The sequence below is a fragment of the Triticum urartu genome, chromosome 3A (genome assembly GCF_056163025.1).
Source record: "Triticum urartu cultivar PI428250 chromosome 3A, HENAU_Tu73, whole genome shotgun sequence".
In the NCBI taxonomy this organism is placed as follows: Eukaryota; Viridiplantae; Streptophyta; class Magnoliopsida; order Poales; family Poaceae; genus Triticum; species Triticum urartu.
In genome coordinates this window covers 73,136,934-73,151,453 of record NC_141875.1, presented here as the reverse complement: position 1 = coordinate 73,151,453, position 14,520 = coordinate 73,136,934, and the positions used below count along the sequence as shown (strand labels likewise).

At 48.0% G+C, this 14,520-nt stretch overlaps 3 protein-coding genes and 1 pseudogene across 4 annotated transcripts; 1 reads left to right on the top strand and 3 right to left on the bottom strand.

The window, feature by feature from the left end:
- Positions 1-3,246: 3,246 nt before the first annotated feature.
- LOC125542924 (uncharacterized) lies at positions 3,247-6,274 on the top strand. Its single transcript, XM_048706147.2, has 2 exons — positions 3,247-3,654; positions 4,912-6,274. The coding sequence occupies exons 1-2, from the start codon at positions 3,360-3,362 to the stop codon at positions 5,811-5,813; spliced, it is 1,197 nt and encodes a 398-aa protein (XP_048562104.2). The 5' UTR covers positions 3,247-3,359; the 3' UTR covers positions 5,814-6,274.
- Positions 6,275-6,473: 199 nt separating this feature from the next.
- On the bottom strand, positions 6,474-10,988 carry LOC125542922 (transcription factor MYBS3). 2 transcript variants are annotated; one of them, XR_007298166.2, is made up of 4 exons: positions 10,507-10,988; positions 8,536-8,744; positions 7,793-8,435; positions 6,474-6,877 (listed from the first exon to the last, which is right to left on the bottom strand). XR_007298166.2 is itself a non-coding variant. In XM_048706146.2 (3 exons), the coding sequence occupies exons 1-3, from the start codon at positions 10,829-10,831 to the stop codon at positions 7,866-7,868; spliced, it is 1,104 nt and encodes a 367-aa protein (XP_048562103.1). In that variant the 5' UTR covers positions 10,832-10,988; the 3' UTR covers positions 7,585-7,865. The 2 variants fall into 2 exon arrangements, 1 of the variants encoding a protein (XP_048562103.1); XM_048706146.2 differs by lacking the exon at positions 6,474-6,877 and having other exon boundaries at positions 7,585-8,435.
- Positions 10,989-11,158: 170 nt separating this feature from the next.
- LOC125546671 (zinc finger protein 4-like) lies at positions 11,159-12,045 on the bottom strand (annotated as a pseudogene).
- LOC125542923 (F-box/kelch-repeat protein At5g42350-like) lies at positions 11,905-13,476 on the bottom strand. The gene has a single exon (XM_087546417.1). The coding sequence runs from the start codon at positions 12,948-12,950 to the stop codon at positions 12,147-12,149; it is 804 nt and encodes a 267-aa protein (XP_087402543.1). The 5' UTR covers positions 12,951-13,476; the 3' UTR covers positions 11,905-12,146.
- Positions 13,477-14,520: the final 1,044 nt, after the last annotated feature.

Here is a 14,520-nt window from a genome sequence, read left to right as displayed (position 1 = left end):
GATAGCATATATAAGCACAGGCAAGCTTCTCTCTTCACCAGGAGTACATGTCTCAGCCAGCCAACAAGAGATTCCGGCGGCTGATCCTTACACGCAGCCACACCTCCGATCATAACTTCTTTCCGCGGATGATGCCATGGTGATCCGTGCCTCGCTTTATGCGGATCATGTTGTCATGTTCCTTGCGCCCATTAAAGCTGACGTCGATTTTTTCACGGACTCCCTTGCGGTGTTTGGAGAGGTCACAGGTTTGACCACGAACTGCTCTAAAAGTTTGGTTGCTCCGGTTCGGTGTGGAAACTTAGACCTTAGTGATATCCTGCATTCCTTTCTGGCCAGCTGCTCATCATTCCCCATGAAATACCTTGGTTTGCCTCTATCGGTTAAAGGTCTGAAGCGCATCCACTTCCAGCCGCTTGAAGATAAGATCGCTACCCAGCTCACCCCTTGGCTTGGCAAACTAATGGCTGCTCCGGGCAGAGCGGTACTGGTCAAGTCGGTCATCACAGCCATTGCCATTTATTACATGACGGCGCTAAATCTTCCAGTTCAGGTCATGAAAAAGATTGATTCCCTTCGACGAGCTTTCCTATGGGCTGGGTGTGATAAGGTCACTAGTGGCAATTGCAAGATCAATTGGGAGCAGGTGTGCAAGTCTAAGGCTCATGGTGGCCTAGGTATTTTGAATCTGGACAAATTTGCTACAACCCTTAGAATCCGCTGGCTTTGGGCAGAGTGGGTGGATCCGGTTAAGCCTTGGGTTTATCCGGGAAACCCATGTGATGAAAATGATAAAGATATCTTCGCGGCGGCCACCAAGGTGTTCGTTGGGGATGGCCTTCGTGCCTCTTTTTGGGAATCTGCATGGCTAGATGGGATCAGGCCCAAAGACATTGCACCACATATTTTCGAAATATCAAAGAAAAGGGGTTGTTCGGTCCACAAGGCTTTGCAGGACAACTTTTGGGTCTCCAAGGTGAATACCGGTGAAATCACCAACGTCAGTCATCTTACTGAGTTCGTCAACCTTTGGGGAAAGATTTCACATGTTCATCTCCGTCCGGATGTGCCAGATTCTATTACCTGGAAGCTCACTAAGGATGGACTTTATTCGGCGGCGATGGCCTACAAAGCTCAGTTCCTTGGTTTGGTCGACACAGCAATGCCTTTGATGGTGTGGAAAAACTGGGCTCCCCCAAATGCAAGTTCTTCGCCTGGCTCGTTATCAATAACAGGATTTGGACGGCGGATAGGCTACATCGCCGGGGATGGCCAAACTGCCACCTTTGCCCCCTATGTAAGCAAGTTCAAGAGTCGGCTGCACACCTCCTATTCCAATGCTGCTACACCGTCAGAGTTTGGGGGATAATTAAGACTTGGCTTGGCCTTGTTGATGTGCAGCCTGCAGATTGGGTGGCTGTAGGTTCCGTCAAGGATTGGTGGCAACTCAATGCCTGTAGCATCTCGCAATCTCGGAGGGCGCTCATCTCTTTAATGATGCTTATCTCGTGGAAATCTGAAAGGAGAGAAATGCTCGTGTCTTCCGCAACACCGCGGTGCCGGTGGGGGTTATTGTTGCTAAAATCAAAGAGGAGGCTTCCATGTGGTGCCTGGCAGGGGCAAATTTTTTGAGTAATGTAATGCCGCGAGAGTAATGCTTTGTAATTCGGCCTTGGGCCAAAACCTCTATTTCTTCTTCTTAATCAATGAAAATGGCAAATCTTTTGCCTTATTTCAAAAAAAAACTTCTTTCCGCATGCCCAGACGACGCTTCGTCGCTGCCAGGTATTCCTTCCCCGTTCCAGAGGCCGAGCTCGAACCTCCAGCTTTGGTGCTCCGCAACATCCGATCCCATCTGGGACGAAACCAACACCCTAGACGCCCTCGCACAAGGCCATCGAAACCATAACGCCAAGGCCGGGGAGCCCGAACGAACGTCATCGGCGGCGAAGGGGACAAGGGACAAAGGACTCAACGCCGGCGGAGTAGGTAAACCCTAGTCGCCTCGCCTTGCTTACTGTGCATGAGCTGTTGTTCCCGTGGTTCGGCCGGCCCATGTCGCTCGTCATGTGGGAGCTTGCACGCTTGTGAAATAAAAAAGAAAATGTACGATTTGGAGCAAGCCCTGGCTTGGATCGCCTCGTAAACGGGCCTGGTGGGTCACCGCTCGTGAGCAGTAGCAGCCGTGAGTTTGGAGCTTGCACGCTGTTAGTTTTCCGGAAAAAAAATGTTTGTGGTCATATTTTCAAAACATAGAATTTCTTAGAATAAATAATCCCCACCAAAACAATGTTGTGATGACATCTCCAATGCAAAACCCTATAGTACAAAAGTAAAAGATCAGGACCGTTAATACAACCTGTAAGACTTGACCAGGAAGGCTCCTTCCATGGGCAGTGTTGTTTTGGCCCTGGGGAGCATATGCTCCCGGATGAACAGTAAACTTAAACAAATAGTAAATAAATTTTAAGAATTCTAATTTTTTATGTAGATGTTCATGATAGTGTAAAAATGTGTTTGACAATTTTCATGCGAAACGGTGTAACATTTGGAGGTAACATTCGAATGTTTGAAAAAAAAAATCACAGGTCAATATGTTTAAGCTTTCGCCCTAAAAATTTAGGGATAGCATTTGGGTGTGACAATAAACACATGTATTCTTAAAAAGTAACAATTACAAAATACATTTTTGGCGAGTAGGAGCATTTGCTCCCTAGAGCCAAATTGGGCTTTTGTTTCCTGGGAGCTCCTATTCCACGCTTTATGAGCGAATAACCCCTATAGTGCGCTGTGGGCCAGCAGCCCATCTAGCGTTCAGTGATTTTTTACTTCAGTTGGTTTTTCATCCACCTTTTTTTTTGTTTCGGTTGGTATTTTCTTAGGAAATTTTTAATATTAAAAGATACATGAACGAAATTTTTTTGTGGATTTAAATAATACAAAACACAATTACAAATTTGTCACATAAATTTTAAACAGCATAAAAACTAATTTAAATGCTCATGAATTTAAATAATGTCATGGATTCAAAAAATTGAAAAACTTCAAAAATTCATAAAAGTACACAATATTCGGAATCATTTTTAAAATATTTATTTAAAAAATTATACATAATGTAAAAATGAAAACAAAGAAAATGAGAAAACAAAAAAGAAAAAGAACAAACATTAGCCGATATGCGAAATCAAACACGCACCCAAACCCTAACCAAACAAATCCAAACTAGGGGGGAAAAGGTGATGGGGAGCCGCGGCGTACAAGCGCCGTCGTCGATCGGTGCCTGCGGAGTAAAAACGTATTACTAGAATGACCTGGGGCGAGGACAATCCGATCGAAGGAAGAAAAGAGAAGAGGCCGGGATGGAGAGCGGTAGCGCGCGGGCCGTCCCGCCGTCGAAGTCCTCCGAGAGGAGAGTAACCTTCGGCGACGAAGATTCAACCGAAGAGAAGAGAAGAAAGATCGAGAGCGGCAGCGCGCGAGCCGTCGCGTCGGCGGGGGCTCCGCGGAGCAGAGTGCCCTCGGGTGAGGACGGGCGCCCGCTCGACAGCGTGATGCGCGCCAGCCTCATTCGCCACTTGAAGCATGGCGACGGCTCTATCTTCAGAAGCAACGGTTATTGGACCAAAGTTTATCGTCTCCAAGATACCAGCGAGAGTACGTACGTAATTTTTTTCATCTTATGATTGCTGAATGGCTCCAATGTAGGAGGTTGGCTCCCGGTTTCCTTAAACTTTCTGTGTGTACTAGGAGACCACTAAGGTTTCACTTCATGATTTAGTTTACACCTTACAACCAGCAACAACTCAAATATTTGTTTCAGTAAAAAACCAAAGACACACCCTCTGCATTTTGCAAGATTTTGGCAAAATCCTAAAAGCACCTCTTTTATCCTGTGGCCAAAATCATAAGATGTGTATAAAAAGTTAAATGTTTATATATATGTTTGATCAGGTTTATAGAAAATTATATCCACAGCTATGATATACAGTATCAAATAACTGAATGTGAAAATATATGGTAAATCTAGTGATACTATTTTAGTGTTACAGTTCTTGATATTTTACTCTCTATAAACTTGGTCACTTGGTCAATCACAGATAAGTTTGACTTCTCTGAAAATTAACGAACGGATGGTATTTAAAGTAGAGGTGCTATATGATCTAAAAAGATGGCTAAGAGCATCTACAAGCACTGTTTCTGTTGATTAGAAAACCCACAGCCACCTATCGATCGAAGTAGGGATGCTATATGATTTCAAGAAATGGCGCTACTGAGCATTTGTAATCACTTGTTCTGTTTATTATAGACCATTTAAACGCATGGATCCTCATGATTGCATTGTATTTCTTTTTTTATTTAGCTTGCCTATTATTAAATCAAGATTGTCTTTTTGGATGAGTAGGAGGATCTAACCCCATTTTAATCAATCTCGACCCACTGTTTTCAAATTTTGTATTGCTTGTCCTAAAGAGGCCACGTGATTCACAGTTTCTAGATTAAAAAGACTGTGCAGCTTTATTTAAGAAAGCTCTTGCATTTATATATTCTGCACAAATGTTTGAACTTTCTCATTCTCATGAAAGACAAATAATGCTCCAAATATTTAGTTTCCTCTGATTTTCTCTAGTCATCAATTTATTTTGTGACCGGACCACAGAAATATATATGCACAGTTAGTGCAAACTGTGATTGATATGTTTTTAACCTAAACTTCAGGATATCGATAATATTGCGTTGATAATTTGTAAGCTTAATATTATCATAATTCTGTTTTGATTCCACTTTCTAGCCTTGCTTGCATCAATCTATGTATCCTGCCACTCGTTCTCTTCATCTCCTTTTAATTGAAATTTTGGGGTTAACAATTTTTATAATCTACTGCATGTACAATTCCCATTGCTTCTCAATCAGCTTGTCTGGAGCCAATGATGATGACCGAGCCATTAGCCTCCTGCATGCCTGACAGGATGGTTTGTGAAAGGCAACATTTTCGCACCATGCTGCAGATATTCTCCCTGAAGCTAGCTTACACTTCTTCACATGTTACTGGCCCGGTCCAGTTGTACGGATACGTGGCTGTCAGGGATCTTTTGAACCCTATGCGTAACTACATCTTCAACCGCACAAGGGATGATCCTTTCGTCGTGGAGCATGACGGCCTTATCCGAATGTCCGGCCCTAAGAGGGGCATCAGAATGGGGGCTCCCGTGCTGATTGAGTTCGACATGAAGGTCAAGAGAGGAGTCGGAGAAGCAGAAGATGATTTACAGCTCGTCGATTGCGTTGCCTGCCTCAACGACATAACCTCGAGACATGCTACGAAGAACAGAAGACGGATCGATGGCGATTGCGGGGCGGTGGACATAGCCTATGCGCTTCTGAGGGGCGCCGCGGAGGCCACCGTGCAGGTTGGGATATCAGAGCTGGCACAGGACAGTGGCTTGATAAGGCTGAACGCAGCATTGTTTTACACCAAGGAGTTGAGCGCGCAGATCCAGCTGTTTGACGGAGTTGTCGCCGCCGAGGCGACTGAGCTTTGCAGGACTGTGCTTGCCGTGGCGAAGGGAGGTCAGTTGCTTGTATCGTTGATGCTCGATCAGACTGGTGGCTCGGGTGATTGCGCTTTCAGTCGTAGCTGCACCTTCCCTGTTCAAAAGCATGGAAACCATGTCTCCGTTTTCAAGCTTGGGCTGGCCGCTGTCGAGGTGAAGGTAACCTGGTCGACTCTGGACATCCCCGGAAGCCTTTTGGGTCCAAATTGCTTCCAGTGGGAGTTCATGGCAGCTGAGGACGTTGAGTATGAAGGTGACTGAATAGCACTTTCTCTTGATGGGGTGTCCTCACTCCTAACTACTTAAGTATTATAGGATGTTTGTTATCTGGATGTCTATGTCATTTCTGAATGCCTATGTGTATGTGAAATAGCCGCGCTTTGTGGTTTGCTGGTACCTCTGCTCAAGTTTGTTTGTGTTTGATTTTCTAATGCTCAAGTATTGTCATTATACTGGGGACATGTTCAGACTTGGTAGTAGCAAATATAATTCCCTGTAAGTGCATCCATAAGACACATGACATCTGGATTATTATTTTTGTATGCGTTTCGACACTCTGTCCTGATGCAATTCTTGCCTTAATGTTGGCTTGCCACTAGCTGGGGCAGCCTGATTTACCGTTGTGTGAGTTCTTGTGGGCATCACTGGACACTTTGACAGCCCTTCTCTTGCTGGTGCCTGGTGGGCAGAAACAACAAAAATCTGAGTAAATTGTACCGAACGACAACAATTGTGTCACTATTTTACAGAACCATGACTTGTGTGGATGCCAATTTGCACAAAACAGCAACTTTTGTGCTGAAGTCAAGTCACTAACTGCACGGTTAATAGCGGAACTGACGAGGCTGAACCACATATCAGTGCCAATCCATCTAGAACCTGGCATGTGGGCCAGCTTTGTCAAATTAGCTGCCTGGTTAATGAATTTGCCACAAAAGTTGTAATAATTTTACTGAAGCTGACAGTACAAAATTTGTGGTAATGTGAAACTGGTGACTCAATTCTTACGGTTATGTGCAATTCACTCTTTCTTGGGAACACCCGCGCCCGTTTCAAATCGGCGCAAGGAAAACGTTCTTGCTTTTCGGCATGAGTGGACGACATGGCACAAGTTGGTGACTGAGTCGGCAGTCAGCATTTCAGCCACTCGTAGCTGCACGCCTCTGTTCCATGTACTCAGCCGTGCCCTCGATTGCGTTTGCATGAGCACCTTCTATACTTCGTTCGATTTGGCACAAATTCTTGCCTTCTTGCTTCATTACTGAGAAATGAGTCCCTGACCCGGGTTGCACTGCGGCATGTTCCCCTTCATCTTCTGGAGTGACCTGTGGCATCCATATCAAACATAATGGAGCATAAGTGGCTTCCTTTGAGAATAAAGATTAATTATTGGTATATCAGTAAGCAAGAGACGCGGCTAACGGATAGCAGCAGAGGACACAATTGCACATGAGACAGGCGTTCCAGACATTTAACGTTCTGCAAATAGGCTATCAAGAAGACGATATCAAGTCAAACACAATGATTGGCATTCGCTTAATACTTCAGCTCGAACTTTTGCAAGACTAAAATTGAGCAAATAGATGTTTCTTCAAAACAATGCGACAAACCAAAGGAATACTGCTGCCGATCTGGTGCTTCAGTTTTCTCCATCTCAGCTTATTTTTTAGTGAAAATCGGCATGAGAACTGACATTTTAGTGCTAAAAAATAGGAAGAGAGGGTAAAGCCCTCCCTCCTGAGGATCGAGTTTACAAAGACACAAAGACGAATGCAGAAAAGGAACAGAAAAACTGCAAAATCTCCATCCTTTGGTAATTAAAAGCTAATATACCAACAACCCAGTTTCAAAAAAAGAAGGCCAAGGAATTTAACAGTCTACAAAAACATATATACCAACAACCTACATAAATCATTCTATTAGCTTTATGTTTCAAGCAGATCTGTCAAATTTCAAAAGAAAACAGAGGAATATAAAAAAATATTAGTACACCCACATAGATATGTAAATTTGTAGACTGAAAGAAGTCATATGTCTAATTATAAAGTTTGCATACAAAAATCTCCAAAGTAGTGAAGGTGTATCCGTAAAGGTAGCAATAGTGTGAGTTTACTGACAGGCATATAGGATATTTTCATTGACATGTGTACCTCTACCTTTATTAATGAAAAAATAAATAAGATGGTGATACATTAGCTTAGAAGCTGTTACGGTACAAAAGTACAAGCGCAGGAGCTTACGCAACATTATAGAGTATCAGGACCATTAATACAATCTGTAAGACTTGACCAGGAAGGCCCATTCCATGACTCTTCAAACTGCATGGATTGGGCTGTTGTTTCCCTGACTAAGGTCAGTTCTAGTCATTGGTGGGCTCACATGAAAAGCTGATTGTCTTGTATTTGTCGGCCCGGTAAGCTGAAGGGAAAGAGCGGAAGGCTCCATTGAGCCAGAGGTACCCCCACCAATGCTGAGCTTGGACATACTGACAACCTCATCCGCCTTAATTGCCTCCTTTAAATTCACAGGAGTGGGCTTTAGGACTTCATGGCTTGCATTTGCTGCTTCCACATTAGAAACGTTCGCAGGCCAAAGTGTTAGTGGAACAGGGAGCAATGAAGGGTAGAACGCTGGAACTGTCGAGACAGATGCGGCCTTGAACGATACACCATTGTTCATCTCCAAATCTGGTGCTTCCAATGAAGGCCCTCCGTATTCAGATTCCTCGTGCTGCCTTAGTTGCAAAGTTGGCAGATCTTTATCACACTCTGCTTCCTTCTGTCGCCCAAGATGAAACAGCGACAGTTTATTTGAACTACTTGTTTCATCTTGAGTGCTGCAGAGCGTAAACTCTTCCGCGCCATCGGGGGACTCATCCATTGGCTTCAGGTTGAAGAGGAAAGCACAAGTATCAGCAGGTAGTTTAACATATGTGGAGAAGGCAGACAATCTCTGTTATTATGTACAACAAAAAGTTGCATACCATTTCCGGGACCATGTCAAACAAGCTTGACCTCCTCTTCCGTCTTGAGAAGTTTGTCTGTCTAATGAAGTACTTCTGGGCGTGGCTGGCCACCTGAGTTGGGGTCCTTGAGACCACAAAACTACGAGATATCCCACGCCAGTCTCCTTTGCCAAGCTTCTGCAGACCCAGTAGAAACAACCTATGCTCTTCTTCAGTCCAAGGTGTACCTGAAGCACAAATAGGTCTATGATTGGAAGCTGCACTCACAATAATAACATAGCGAAGCAGACTTGCCCATGTACATTTCAAAAAGGAAAAATCATCATTGCTATCTGAACCTGATGTAAACCACGAGCTTTTGGCTTTGTTACCTTAAAAAAAAGGTCAGTTCAGAAAACCATTGTGTCTGGCCTCAGCTTTCTACGCAGTCGGTCACAAAGTTCATGCACATTCCACACCACCACAAGGTCCAAAATGTGAAACAGACCGAAAGAACCATTCTAGCTTTTCTGAATGACTAAAGCAGAAAAGAAATTGTTGCCTACTTAATCTGTACTCCCTCCGTAAACAAATATAAGAGCATTTACATCACTACTTTAGTGATCTAAACGGTCTTATATTTCTTTACAGAGGGAGTATCTCAGTCCCCCTAAGTCTCCCTGATTCAATATGAGTGATTCCAGTGGAAAGTTCTACAGTATATCAACTAAGATGTTGCCCCATGTAAAACAAGGGCACTCCATCATAAGTATTTTCCTAATGTTTGTAGCGGCATATTTCAATTAATTTTAGAACCATTAGCACAGAAGACTTAAGACCAAAATACAATATCACAAAAGGAAAAGGAAAGCTGACATCTAACACTCTAACAGACCTACCTTAGTCTATAAGCAACTAAAAGGGCACTTGGCTCCTACAGTCCCTTTGAAGCCAAGTGCCAACAATAAAGTACCCCAGGGTGGGAGTACAATCATGCAATAAAATAGCATATCACTGCAAACATCTAGGACTGGTCAAACCAGCTGGAAATTAATATGGCTAGATTCTTTTAGGATCAGGTGATTAAATAAAGGTCAAAGAGACATCAGGGCGGGACTTGTGGGGCTCTTTATTCGTGGCCAGTCACTGTCGCTCCGCAATGTGATCCACACAGGCCCGGTGTGTGATGCACATGTGCATCTAACTTAATCAGGTGAGAAAAGATATGGAGGTAGTACGTTTGTGTTGATTTGTGTCGGCTATTCTGGACGGTTCATAAATATCGCATGGTAACAATGGTATCAGCAGGCAAACAAACAAATTCTAAGCATGTGTTCAAATTATTGACACCCACTCAAAATAATTGCTTATAGGAAGCACGAAAAATAGAAAAGTTTTGGAACGCTTGTTGGTTTCTTCAATGGGACTGGGACTCGGCACGCTTTGATATTTAAAGGAGGTTTGCTTATCATTGGGATGGCATCTTGGTTGCATATGAATCTCCGGAGAAGCGAAAGTATACGAGGAACTAAAAAGAAGGGATGAACCCACAAAATTCTGTTTTCTCTCGTAGTACACGAGATGCGGTGCCTGAAGCAATTTTGTACTACAGAATTTGAAGAAAGCTAACTCAATAATTAGAGATTAAAAACACTGAATGATGGGGGGAGACGACAAGAAAATCGTCTCTTTCCTCTCCTAGCTGCGGGTTTTATTTTTATTTTATTCATTCATACCGCTAAGGCTAAGCGCTGCATGAGGCGCCGCGGTAGGTAGATGCACCTGAAGGCGATGAGTTAACCAGAAGCAAACAGATGCGGAGACGGTACGGGGCGCTAATGGCGGAAACAAAGACGCCATTTTCCTCGGTCGCTCACGGAGGTAATTCGCCGGGGAGAAGAGAGGGAATGTTCTACCGCCCAGCCAATCATTTCACTCATCGAACGGGAGGATGATAGGCAAGATACGAGCAAAGAAGGCATTGAGGGAAGATCTTATTCTTAGTGGTACCTTTCTTGCGCTCGGCCCGGCCATTGGTCGAGCAGGAGGCGTGCATGGGGTCGTCGGAGACGTACCCGGGCGCGCCCTCGCCGCCTCCCCTGGCGGCGCCGCCCCCCGGCCCCACGGCCGGCGACGAGCCCCCGGACCCGCCGCCGCCGAGCGACGACGCGATGCAGCTCATGCTCGCGCTCTTCTTCATCGCGGCCACCGGCGGCGACGTGAGGTGCACGCCGAACAGCCTCACGCCGCCTCCGCCGCCGCCAGCGCCGGAGCGGGCGGGGCAGGTCCGCGCGTTGTGGCCGTTGTTGCTGCAGTGCGAGCACCGCCTCGTCATCCCCACCGCCGGCGAGGCGTCACGGCCCCGGCACCGCGCGTGTTCGTGCGTGCGTGCGTGCGTGCGTACGAGGAGCGCTGGGAGCCAAAGGAAGCGTAGCGCCAGATGTGTCGCCGTGCGCGTTCAGTTCGTTCCCTCCTTCCCTCTCTCTCTCTCTCTCTCCGGAGGGAGGGGAGGGGTGGTGATATTTTTGGGTATTTATTGAGAGAGGTAATAGCACGGCAGGTCCTTAAACTTGTCTTGCATGTGATACTTTGGTCCTAAAACTTGCAAAAGGTAACTATCTAGTCCTCGAACTTGTCTCCAAGGTGCAAATTTGGTCCTGGACGAATCAGATGCAGCCATGTGGAGCCAGCTCGGCCGAGCCGGTCAGCGCCGTGCATTTTGCATTTAGCCCCCTGTCTTCTGTCGATTTCAACCCGCAGTATACCTTGTGGCTGTCAAAGGATATCACCTGAAGCGTCAGGTCAGGCTCCTCGTCGGCTTGCCGCTGCTGCCCAAGCCCCAGGTTGTGGCCGGAGTGGAGGAGATGGAGCACGCCGGCGCCCGGAGGTGGTGGCCTGAAGCTGTCGGGGCACCCGAAGCTGACCTCCTCGTCGTCGCCCATGACGAACGGCATCGGGCCCAGCAACGCCCGCGCGCGCCGGCGCAGCGAGGGAGGCGGCTTCCTGTTGCTGACGCTCCGCCTGCGCCGCCGCGGGGTGCACCGGTGCGTGCACCTTGATGCCGATGGGGTACAGCACGGGCGAGCCATAGAGCTGGAGGGAGGCCACATCGGCGTAGCCGTAGGGGTAGGCCTCGAGCTGGTGCACCGCATGCCGGGCCAGCATGCGCTCCCGCTGGTGCGCGTTCTGGTGCCCGCCCAGCGCGTGCGAGCTGAAGAACTTCCCCTGGCAGTAGTTGCACGTGAACACCCGCCGCCGGTCCTGTCGGTGGTGCTCGACTTCGCGGTCGTGGTGTCGGCGGCGGTGACGGTGAGCGACAAGTCGAGGGCGAGCTTGGGGCGGGAGGAGGTGTTGGATGCCTCGTTGTTAGACGCCGCCTGGCTGCTGATGTCGGACAGCTGATCCTCGCACACCTCTTACGCTACTGTTCTTCGTCTCTGAACAATCTCTCTCTCTCTCTCTCTAAATCATATTGAACAAACTCAGCATGAACAATCACAGCAGGTAATGCAATGCAATGGAATGGAATGGCTTTACCGAGTTGCACATCAATCAGCAGCTCATGGCAACAAACAAATCATCAGTGTAAGTGGAAAAGAAAAACAGAGTACACATCGGCGATCTTCAGAGAAGCAGCACGGCCAAGGATTTCAGCAGTAGGACATGGTGCAGCTCCAGCTCTGCTCGCTGCCCAAGACCCGGCAAGCCGTCGCGAAGTCGAGGATCTTGCCGAAGATTCTGAACATCTCTACAAGTTGATCCTGCCCTGGCCGGCGGCGAACACTGTTGGAATCCATGGGTGCGTCCGGGTGCACGGACGCCTCGGTCCACTGGAACAGCGGTGTCGAGCCGAGGTTCATCTCGAACACCTTCCGCACCACCTTGTCCCTTCGATTCGCCGGGTCACACCACGAGACGCAGAGCATGAACAGCCTGGACGCGCAGCAGACCAGCGCCGGCGTGTAGTCTCGGAGCCGTGGCGGCGGCCGGGACGTCTGGACGACGGACCATGAACCGGCGTCGAGATGGTAGGCGATGAGCGTGTCAGACTCGCAGTAGACGTAGAACGTGTCGCCGCAGACGGCGTCGGAGCATGCCAGGCCGACGTCGGTGGGGAACCAGGCGATCTCGACCCATTTGTCGGTCATCGGATTGTATATCTCGCCGGCCACGAGGGGCTCGTCCCATGGCCCTCGGCCACCCACAGCGATAAGAGCTTGCCTTGCCTGAGCTGGCTGTTTCTCTTGCTTGGCAACCTTGCCGTGACCGTGAGGTGGGCCAGTGGAATCGGTGTCCTCGTTCAGTACATCCCTAAGACGGAGCCACCGGAGTGAGAGCCCATGCGGGTCCTCGTACACGGCGGAGGTGCCTCCCAGCCGGAACTTGCCGCCGGTGTTGGCGCGCCGGATATGCTTCTCGACGCGGGCGTGCACAAAGCTGCGACTGGCGGACATCTCAAACACCCCCAGCACCGGCTGTGACCGGGCCGGTCGCGCCGATGAGGGGGCTGGACACAATGACTACCTTCTACGTCTTGGTCTTGACAGAGCCGGCGCTCGACCCCTCGGAGCGGCCGTCGACAACATAGAGCTCGTCCCCGACGTCCACGACGGAGAACAAGAACCTACCTATGAGCGGGGCCGCCCCGACCCGGCGCCACCGGTGCGCGTCGAGCGCGTGCACAGCCGCGGCGGCGACGGACGCACCCCAGGGCATCGTGGCCTCTGGGTGCAGGCAAGAAGCGAGGCCAGCAGTTTATTTGACAAAACGTCAGGGGGGTATCTGCAAAATGGCCAGTGACGACCGGACCGGTCCGGCTGGCTCCACTTGGCTGCTCCTGATTGGACCAGGACTAAACATGCACATCTGAGACAAGTTCGAGGACTACATAGTTAGCTTTTGCAAGTTTAAGGACTAAAGTGTCACATGCAAGGCAAGTTCACGGACCTGCCGTGCTATTACCTCTTATTGAGAGGAGGGGTTGAGAGAGCCTTGCGACGAAATGACAAGAACGGCCATGACCTCCTTTTATTAACGGATGGATGGCGGTAAACTCCACTTGTGCATAACCACTCCGCCCTGCGGCTGTATCCGAGGAGCTTGCGTGTGCTTTTTTCCTCTTTATCATACTAACTGATAAAACGCAATCAGTGTTTATTTTAAGCTTACGCAGACTTCATTCGGTGCAACTCTGGTTGAGTTGTCATATCGGCCCGATCAACATAATGACCAGTGGTTTAGCAATTTTGATAAAAAATGGTACAGAAGAGTCGCCACCCCACCCTCCCAATCACCATAATTTCGAAACGCGCTTCAAATACAGCCGGCAAGCCCCTATATTTGAAGGTTGTGAGGCGTTGATTTGGAGCAGGGCTTTATTGTCAACCGCTCGTGCAGAAGGGAATTCGTCCCTTTTCATCCTCCTACATGGCCAACCTTCCGTCATTGCTAATGGCGCGGATGGCTAGACGTCAATTTGACCTGGAAGTGAGCTAATGAATGACGGCCGCCGCATCCCAACTGCCCACGCAATTGCCGCCATGTTTTTAACCACTTTTCCCTGCCGCCTGCAGGCTGCAGCTATAAAAAGATCGTCGCCATGAATGATCTAGCTCATAGCCTCTATGGCCGGACAGGTAGATCACATAGGAGGAGAAGTGGATCCTAGTCGAGAAGGAACCGCATGAGGCGGCCGCCCCTCCTCGCCGAGAAAGAGGAGTGGCATGCGCGCTGGAAGCCGCGCATGAGGATCCCACGCTCCTCAATGAGTGGGCGAATTGGGATGTCAAAACACATGTCATTGTTGGAAGCCACACGTGACGATTCTCACTTTGCGCATCTCGTCGATAGCCTCCATATTACTATATGGAGCGTGCTTCGTAGCATTATGAAGGCTGCTAATATGGTGACTCTATTAAAGTTGCTCTCAGGTTGCATATGTCATTTGGTATCAAGGTGGAATGGTGGATTACAATAACCTGGTTTCAAAAAGCTTCTGTATATTTTTTTATTTCAAAAAAAAAA